The sequence below is a fragment of the Sceloporus undulatus genome, chromosome 6, assembly GCF_019175285.1.
Source record: "Sceloporus undulatus isolate JIND9_A2432 ecotype Alabama chromosome 6, SceUnd_v1.1, whole genome shotgun sequence".
Lineage (NCBI taxonomy): Eukaryota > Metazoa > Chordata > Lepidosauria > Squamata > Phrynosomatidae > Sceloporus > Sceloporus undulatus.
Window position 1 is genome coordinate 53,342,545 of NC_056527.1, and position 10,134 is coordinate 53,352,678.

The 10,134-nt window shown below is 41.1% G+C and overlaps 1 protein-coding gene across 8 annotated transcripts in view; it reads left to right on the plus strand.

The window, feature by feature from the left end:
• The window catches only part of NOD1 (nucleotide binding oligomerization domain containing 1), a 59,274-nt gene that overhangs the window by 12,463 nt on the left and 36,677 nt on the right, over positions 1–10,134 (plus strand). For 6 of the 8 annotated variants that reach the window (XR_006104527.1, XM_042473276.1, XM_042473277.1 and 3 more), the window contains 2 exons: positions 4,439–4,772; positions 9,008–9,182. Coding sequence is in view for 6 of the 8 variants with exons in the window: in XM_042473276.1 (XP_042329210.1) it covers positions 4,557–4,772; positions 9,008–9,182 (391 nt within the window). In the remaining 2 variants the exon portion in view is untranslated. Of the gene's footprint in view, positions 1–3,683; positions 4,014–4,438; positions 4,773–9,007; positions 9,183–10,134 lie in introns of those variants that run through there. The other 2 variants (XM_042473279.1, XM_042473280.1) reach the window with 2 other exon arrangements.

Here is a 10,134-nt window from a genome sequence, read left to right on the forward strand (position 1 = left end):
TTTATTGTTTTGGGTTACGAAGGTTTTTTCGGGTTACGAAAAAACCCCGGCGCTGTTTTCAATGGAGCCGCGGCAGAGCCGCGGCTTTTTTTCCATTAGCGCCTATGGCAATTCGGGTTACGAAGGTTTTTCGGGTTACGAAATTAGCCGCGGAACGAATTAATTTCGTAACCCGAGGCACCACTGTACTCAGAATTCAGTGTCACTGTGTTTAGTGGGTTTTATTCTCATAATATAGCAGCTTGAATCACACAAAATCTCCCTAGACCACCACTGTGGATGTGTAATGGGGTTCACATGAAACGTTTCATGACCTGTTATATTATTTTACCCTAGCTTACAGTTGTGGAATCATTTATGTTACCACATAGGTTAGTACCCCATTACCCCTAGTTGACATTTGATATCCACTTGATATTAAAAGGGATGTTTGGTCACGTAGCTGATGGCCCAGTTCCATCAGGGGCTGGCCTGAAGAAAGAGGCTCCTCCTCCCTAACTGTCATCTTTCGGCCTCTGAGGGAGAGAGTAGGCTGGCCCAGTTCCATCAGGGGCTAGCCTGAAGAAAGAGGCCCCTCTCTCCATAATTGTCATCTTTCAGCCTGTGAGGGAGAGAATAGGCTGGCCCAGTTCCATCAGGGGCTAGCCTGAAGAAGAAGAGCCCTCCCTCCGGTCCATCTGCCTTGGTCCAGGCCTCAGAGGGAGAGAAGAGTGCTGGACCTGATTCCCTCCCCCCCCCTCACCATTCCCTTCTCCTTTTGTGTCGTGTCTTTTAGATTGTAAGCCTGTGGGCAGGGAACTGTCTGTTATCCCCTCTATTGTAAACCGCTCGGATTCCCAGTGATTGCGCGGTAAATAAATAAAACCTATTATTATTATTATTATGGAGATGCCCCAATCTGAGAGCACTATCCTGCTGAAATATGGCAACTTACTAGCACATGTAGAAAAGATAGGTCTTTTTGAGACTGGAATCTGCATAATCCCGTCAGACACTTGTGTGATGGAGTGCAGTGCACCGGGGTACTTGCCAAAAGGTTGGGAATCAAAGGGCACTTCCCCCTGGAGATGACACATTTTTGTGTGAGACATCTAGATTGACTGCCCTGCCATTTCCCCTAACCTTTGGCCATTCTTCCTCCTAGCATAATCTTTTTAAACTCCTGTGTAACTGCCTCAGGTCCTGTTTCTCTCTATAAATATGCCTGTGTGGGGCAATCCCAATTTGGTCTTGGCTGAATACAGACTGAAGCTCTGTCCATTTCCCCCTTGACTTGGACAAAGTCGTGGCAGCTTGCTGAGCCAGAATCATCCACTGAACCTCACAATTGGAGCTCTGTGCCTTAACCCAGTAATGTATTGCCTACTGATAAAACCCTCTGTAATTGCTATCAACTACCACCTTTTACATCATTAGTTCTTGTGTGCAAGTGTGAGCAAGTACTGTGTCCAGTTCTGGGCACCACAGCTAAAAAAGGATGTTGAGAAACTGGAGCATGTCCAAAGGAGGGCAACTAAAATGGTGAAGGGTCTGGAAACCATGCCTTAAGAGGAACGACTTAGGGAACTGGGGATGTTTAACCTGGAGAAGAGAAAGTTAAAAGGTGATATGATAACTCTCTTTAAGCATTTGAAGGGATGTCATATTGAGGAGGGAGCAAGCTTGTTTTCTGCTGCTCCAGAAACTAGAACACGAAACAATAGATGCAAGGTACCGAATAAGAGATTCCACCTCAATATTAGGAGGAACTTCCTGACAGTAAGGGCTGTTCAACAGTGGAACACACTCCTTCCTCGGAGTGTGATGGGGTTTCTTTCCTTGGAGGTCTTTAAGCAGAGGTTGGATGGCCATCTGTTGGATATGCTTTGATTGAGAGTTCCTGCATGGCAGGAGGTTGGACTGGATGGCCCTTGTGGTCTCTTCTAACTCTGTGATTCTATGAGTGAAAATTGATTTCCCCCTTGTATTAAATAAACTAACTAATTTTGAATCTCCTGTCTGGAATTTTGGGTTTGAAATCCCTATACATAGGCTGAAATCCAGGCTTTTAAGAGTTCCCTGAACCCTCTCGCTGCTTCCTATTAAGCCAAATCATTTCCTCTATTGAAGTCAGTTGTGGTTGTCCTCCCCATACCCCAGCATTTGGGGTAACTTTCCCACTATTCCCAGTGTTCAGGTGGGAGTACTATTCATTTTGTACCCAAAATGAAGTTATCTGCTCCCAGTTTGGAACAATCAGCTGAACTGGAATAACCCCAAGGTTTGCAGTAGTACAAAAAATCTTTATGGAGGGGGTCCTTATGAGGGTAGCAGAACAAAGTAGCTCAGTAAGACTGAGCATACTTAGTGGCCATAGAATGCAAACTGGAGGGAAATCATGGGCAATTCATCATGGAAGAGGCCATGGCTGGCAGTGAAGAGGAATCATCTACACCAGAACATTTTGTTGCAGTTATTACTGCCTCTACCTTGAATATTATTTTTGTTAACTTCCTGTCAAATAAAATGTCACATTGAGAAGGTATCATACAATATTCTGGCTGGAATTAATCATTAATGCTTGTAAAACAACCTTCATAATTCTCCTATGCTTTAATCTTTAAGTATCAATATTTCTGCTTTATAGAAATGTCAGAACGCTTCTCTAATTGCCTTAGAAATTACAACTGTAAAAACAGAAATCTTAATGACAAGCTGCTACATCTTTTTACAACTTTTGAATCTATAGCAACCAATTTTTTTAAAGAGCATCAACAAATTGAAGTCCTCAATATATGCTAAGGAAACATGATTTAGATCTAATTTATGAATAAGTAAAGTTATCCAAAGCGTTTGATTTGTTTCTCTGAAATCCTAATTTTCAAATCATTAAACTGTAAATCTAGAACTATGCTTATATTGTAGCTAAATGAGCTTCATGCTGTCACATTGCTGTTTAAAGATATTGCACTGATACTACTCTACTCATTTGTCAGTTTCATATTAAGGACATTAACTAGTGTTTTGTGCTGGAATGTATCTCTAGCCTCAGAGGATGACTTTGGGTGACTTTCAGATATAAGCACATACCTTGTCTATATGTCTGTTTGTTGAGGATCCTACTTTCTTACATCTCACTTTTAAAAATTTTGAATTGCGGAGGTTTAAAAAATATCTCTTTTGCTCCCTCCTGTGAACATTGCTGTCACATTTTAGTTGGGGTGATGTGGGGACATATCAAGGCTACAAAGTTGGTAGTGCATGGAGGTTACACCTGAGGAACAATATAATTGCATCTCGCTGCCATCTGGCCACCCACCATTTGTATCATAATTATTGTATATCATTGCCACTGACATAAGTTATGGTCACAGCCAGAAATACAATTTATAAACAACAATGTGGCACTGTCAATAATTCCTATATAAGCCCAGTCCAAACAGCATTTCTTGTCTTATATATCCTGCCCTGCTTTGAATACTGGGACCTAAGGCACAGTGAGTTAGAATAGTAAAACACAAACAAGTTCTCATAGAAACGAATGCAAACAAAAAATAAAGCCTCACTGAATAAGAGCCCATGTGTTTTTTTTATTTAATTAAGTAAGTAATATGTTATTATAAATGGATAACTGGAATTACAAACAGGAATGAAGGAAACAGCCAGAGGCAAACATGCAACAAGTATATTGACACTGGTAGTAACCCTCTTTCAAACTGTCTCCACAGCTCCCTCCCCTTGACTTCTTCAGAGATCCTAAAGTAACTTGCAATCTGTAAAGGATTCTAATATTGCAGGGTTTTTTCCCCAAATTGTCTCAAAATTTCTGTTTTTTTTCTAAGGGGAAAACCATTTTTTCTGATGGCTTCAACATCTGCAGACAATGTATACATCTGTGGGATCTGACGTCCTCTCTACTAGAGTTTATTTTCTCATAAAACATTTTAATAACAATGGAAAATGAAGATTGGTTTCATCAATGTTTGGAAGAACTATCCTTGAATTACTGTTTTAATAAGTAGTTTTAATAAGGAGTAAGTGTATTGCTCTCCCTGTTGTTTCCTTATAGTACATACTCTGACACCAGCAGTTCCTAGTGACTCTTATATATTATAGCCAGGTTATCACACACATAACAATGGTCAGTGTTTCAACATCTTTCAGTTTTGCAAAATGGCCTGACCCCAAAGTTTTTGCTAATGAAGGAGCAGCCAAAATACATTTACTGCACTATCTACAAGAATACATATGAAGCATTGTCTAACAGTTGCAAAAATGCTTGCAGCTGAGTAGATGTGGCCTTGACATACTTGAAAGTGCTTTTAGCTTGCTGTACTGCCTTTAATGTAGCTTCCTCCAGCCTAGCTGTAGATCACAGGAGTGATAGTTCAACATACTTGGAGGATGCTAGTTTAAAGAAACATGTTTTAATGGGTGTTGCTTACTATTTCCTTCACAGATCTAACAGACTGAAGCTAAAGTTTGCTCAAAATCAGCATCTGATGTGACCCTTCTTCTACACATCTGCAGCGACTCAAACATGAATTTAGAAGGTGCAGCCTCTTACAATCATTGCAATGGAAGATCAGCCTGGTGGTGATGCAGAAATTATACACCAAACAGCTACAACAGTCTGTCCACCATCCTTTGTTAACCTGCTGAAAGTACACAGGGAACTGTTAGTTGGCAAAGTTCGTAATACCCAATGTTTGATTGACAATTTGCTCAAGAATGAGTATTTCTCAATTGAAGATGCAGAGATTGCCGCACAATATCCAACCCAAGCTGACAAGGTATTTCCTTCTCTTTTTGTCTTCACGCCTGCTCTCAAAAGTGTGCTGTGAAAACATGGTGGATTAGTTAATGAGATCTGTACAATACCAAACTACTGTTACAGCACTATTATTCCACATTTACTGCTCTGGCTGCCTTCTGTGGCATTCTGGGGTATGTAGTTTAGTGAGGCCTAAGGGCTCTCTAGCTGAGAATGTTGAATGCTCTTCCCTAAACTGCAAATCCCAGGATTTCACAGGAGGCAGCTGTAGCAATAAAAGTGGAATAATAGTGCTATAACAGTGTAGCGTGGTATTGAGTGTTTTGTTCAAATCCTGCTACAGCAATGAATTCACATGCTGACCATAGGCAAATCACTGTGATCTCTTTCACATTACACAATACTTTTTTGGTTTTATACCCCTTTACCTCCCATTTCTGCATCCTACATAGTCTTTGGATTGGTAGTTCACGAAGCATTCTGCTTTCAGGCAAATAATTTGAAATTCTGCACCAAACTATGGATCCTTGAATTCCATAGGATGAAGCCTTGGCAAGTGCTATGAGTTCTACAGTTGTGTAGTGTAAAAGAGTCCTGTATCACCTGTATGGAGGAACTGTAATAATTTCTCTGCCTGTTTAACTTATATGCAGAACATATTGTGTAGAAAAGAGAATTAGGAAGGAGGGGAGAAAAACTGGAGGAGGAAATATTAATTTAAGATAGGGAGCCAGTGTGGCGTAGTGGTTTGAGTGTTGCATTATGGTCCCAAACATACTGGCAGTAACTGCTGGCTTGGTGTGGGGGGGTGAGTGGCATTTAGATGGTGCATGCCCTTAATACACCGCCAAGCCATCATCATGTCATCCACCCACCCAGATGGCAGGCAATGTTGTGGCGCTTTGGCAGTGCAGCATTTATATGCTGCATGCTGCAAGAGCGCTGCAAAGCTGTAGTGGTGGCTGAAAGGGTGCCCTTTTACCGGCTCAAAAAGGAGCTGCATTTTGCAGCCTCTTTTTGAGCTGGCAAATAGCTGGATCGGGGCTGGGGCATGCAGTTGCTGCAGCCCCGATCCAGCTTTTTCTGGAACAGTTTGAAGCCACCTCTTCAGGGCCATCTGTTTTGGCCCTGAGACTCTTGAGATCAGGATTTGATTCCTCACTTGCCATGAAACCCACTGCATGATCTTGGGCAACTCACATGCTTTCAGCTTCAGGCAAAGGTAAACCCCTTCTGAACAAATCTTGCCAAGAGAGTTGCCTTAGGTTTGCCTAAGTCGGAAATGACTTGAAGGCACAACCAAGAACAAGGGCGATAACACCATATCACTAGCAGAGAATAATAACTTTGGACTACTACTGATGAAAGTTAAGGAAGGCAGGATACAGACTGCCCAAAAAGGGCGGTCTCCCACCACCCTGGTTTGCTCCGTGAGGGAGCCGCAGCAGACAAACCGCGCAGCTCGGTCACGGAGCGAAAAGAACCCCCAAAAGCGGGTTCTTGGGGTGTCTTTGTGACGCTGCAAGGCGCCAATGGCGCACTTGCGGCGTCACAAAGGCACTGGGACATGCGGACACGTCAAAATGGCGGCGCCCGTATATACAGGGCACTGCCATTTTGACGCCCTCATCACATGTGTCGCGTCTGGAAGTGCCGCCCCTCGCACATAACGACGGCGCCCCATAGGGCCTGTCTGTCCAGTGCCGAAGAAAGCAAAAGCAAAGTTACAGCTGAATATTAAGAAAACAAAAATAATGGCCACAGAAAATTTAAATTATTTTAAAGCAGATGATCAAGATAGCAAAATTATTGAAGATTTTCTCATTTTTGTCTCAGTTATTAACTAAAATGATATGAAGAAATCAGGGGGGAAAAGACTGAGACCTGGAAGAGCAGTTATAAAGAAACTAGATAAGATCCTGAAGTGTCATGTTATATCACTGAATACAAAAGTCAGGATCATCTATACTATACTACTGTTGATTTCTTTGTATGAATGTGAAAGATAAACTATGAAGAAAGCTGACCGGGGGGTGGGTGGGTGGGTGGAGAATCAACTCATTTGAAATGTAGTGTTTGAGTAGAGTTCTATGGATACTATAGACCACCAAAAAGGCATATAAATGGGCTCAAAAGCAAAATCAATACAAACTCTTACTGGAAGACAAAAATGACTAAACGGAGGCTATTGTACTTTGGAGGTACTGTATCATGAAACAACATGACTTATTAAAAAAGATGATAATTTTTAACAAAGCAGTAGGAAAACTGGAAGGCCTTGGAAGTGGATAGAGTCAGTCAAGGAAGCCATAAGGCCCGACTTTGCAAGCCCCTAGCAAGGCTGTTAATATTGTAATATGGTGTCTTGGAGGTCTCAGACTCATGTGGTTGCCTTTAGTTGAAGCTGACTTGATGACACAGTACAACCGCATGTTTATTGTACATATGCATATACGTGTGTGTGTGTAATCTCTAAACAATCACTAGGAAGGCCTTATTTTTGTAGATAACTGGCTGCAGAGAACTGGCCTTGTGGATTAGTTTTTTCACAGGTTGAAATGTGTCCTTTTTATACTGTTTTCCCAGTTAATAATTGTTAGTTTTGAGCAGTCTTTGATAGATCTTCTTGATGAACCAGTTAAGCAGCATTCAGAATTTCAGTCTTCCGTGTTTTCAGTCAAGAAATTGGTGCACAGAGGAATTCTTTAGGCCTGGTACAGATTCTTCAGAATCTGAATGACTTTTATTGTTTTTGTGGAAATGTATTTGTATTCTTTAACTGCTGGTCAAAAAGCTACAAAATGAACAGTGGCTTCATTAAATTTCTGTGGGGTTGGGCAGCTTAATCTTATTTATGTATTTATTCATTCGTTCATTCCTTGGTTACATTCATATTCTACCTTTTCTATTTCTCCACTTAGTGTAAAGCAATATGGCTTTTGCCTACCCAGTTTATTGTCCTCAAAACAATGAATGTACAGTATTATATTAGGCTGGCAGGATTAAGTTCACATGCTAAATTTCAAGGTTCATTGGGTACTTGGACCTCCCATGTCTTACTTAGTCCAACATACCACCCTAGTACCTTCTTGCTGGACATGAGTGTCTTAAACCATGCTTGTATTGTAGAACTCCTTCATGTGTTACCTGTTTTGAAAAATAAAATGTATGGCAAGAAGCCAAATATTTGTAGTCCCATACCTGGCAACTTTTCCCATTGCTGCTGCCTGCATTTCTGTGGACATCTTGAGGCATGGACGTCTCATGTTGGCCTTCATGTAGAGGGGATCTCTACCCCACACAATTATGATTCCATAAACCAGGGAGGCTTCTGTAGGTAGTGGTACACAAGATTTCTTCATCTCAGACATCCATATCGTCACACAAACAGGTGGACACTGAGGGCTGAAAAGACCACTGGAGCCACAACTGGAGGTGAGGGCCATCAGCCCTTTTCATCACACTTTCCACCTTCACACCAAACATATAAGATAGGGGTGGAAAGAGGGTATTCAAAGACTTCCTGAGCACCACTCCATGCCACTTGTCTGGGGTAACATTTAATCAGGGCGCACTTAAACATCATGTTCATTTGGTTACCAACCAAATACAACCAAAATGGTCAGGGGTTGGAGCAGTTCTCCTATGAGGGAAGATTACAACGTTTGGGCCTATTTGGCTTAGAGGGGAAAGGGCAGGTAAGGGAAGATTTGGTTTAAAATATATACAGTTCCCCCCCCCCCTCCCCCATTCATAGATTTGACTTCTCTGGATTTGAATATTTGCGGTTTTGATTAATATGTTCTCTCTAGGAATCTCTAGGTCCTCCAGTGCAACTCTACCAGAAGCTGATCATAGGATTGTGCTGGAGAACCTAGAAGTTCCTAGAGAAAATACTTCTCTAGGCATTTGTTGGTCCTCTAGTATGATTCTGTGATCAACGTCTGGCAGATATTGACTATAGAGTTGCTGTGAAGAGCCTGGTGATTCCTAGAGAGATGTTCTGTCAGGTAAAAAGAATACAGTAGTGTTTTTTTATTTGCAGTTTTTCCACATTCACTGGGGATTTACCCCTAGCCCCGTTGAATGTGGAGGGCCCACCGTATAAAATTATGCATGCGGTACAGCCTAGTTTAATCATCTCACCAACTAAGGAGAAATAGCAAATGTTTTACACAAAACAGGAGAGTATTCTGTGCATTAAATCATTCACAGTCTCAGTCTATCTGTGACATTTTATGTGACATTTTCTAGGTTCGTAAAATTTTGGATCTAGCCCAGAGCAAAGGAGAAGAAGTTGCAGAATATTGCATCTATGTCCTGCAGCAAGTCGCTGATGCTTACTACGAGCTGCATCCATGGCTGGAAGAGATTGGATTTCATCCTTCAGAGGTCATTGGTAATAAACCTGTGGAAAATACTGACCCAGGTAGAAAGTTCATCTTTGAAATTCTGTTATTCTTTTTTCCTTCCTTTAATGTTAATGAAAAACATTATCAGGAGAAATGACCCATAAACTTTCCTCACAACAGATCCAGCACTTGGAAAAGTTAGTTTATTGGACTATAACTCCTGGAACACCTGAATTAGCATGGCCTGTGGTTTTCAGGAGGCTGGATATCACAAGAAGGAAAGTGATATGTACACACACCATTTATCTATGGATACCTAGCTACAGTGCCATCATTTATGATATCCAAATATGTTATTTTTTACATATCAATGGTGTTTGAGTTTTTTTCTGTAGCCACAGGTAAACAGTAAAACAGTTATGTGTGTAGGGTGTGTGTGTGTGTTGTATAAAATGTGTTTTTAAAACAACCACAGACATAGAAACAGATGCACACTGTTTTTCTGTATCTAAAACATAGAGGGAAAAGCACACCTAACAGTAGAACAGTCTTTCCTAATATAGTGCTCTCAAGATGCTTGGACTGCAAATCTCTGCATTTTTTATTGTTTTTTGGTCTGGCTGGGGTTTATGAGAACTACAAATCCAAAACATTGGGAGAGCACCAAGTTGCAAAAGGCTTCACTAAACGGACAGTGCTGTGATGAAAGATATAAATGAATTATCTGCAATTTGCAACATATGTTATTATTGTACCTGCTCTATTCTTAGGGCAATTCCATATAATTTCAGATTCTAGTGAAATTAGGATGTTTCGCTGGTGTGGGCTATAAAGTGTGATAGTTCTAGTCACATTTAAATTCCTGCCAATGAAACTGCATATTGAAGAGCTATAACTGATGTCAGCTTTTCTGAATCATGAACATGTGTTGGTCAGATTATTACATATTGCAATCTATGGCCTGTTACAGACAGCCAAAATAAAGCTGCTTTGAGTCACAGTGGAGGTATGGTGTTTCAATGATGCATG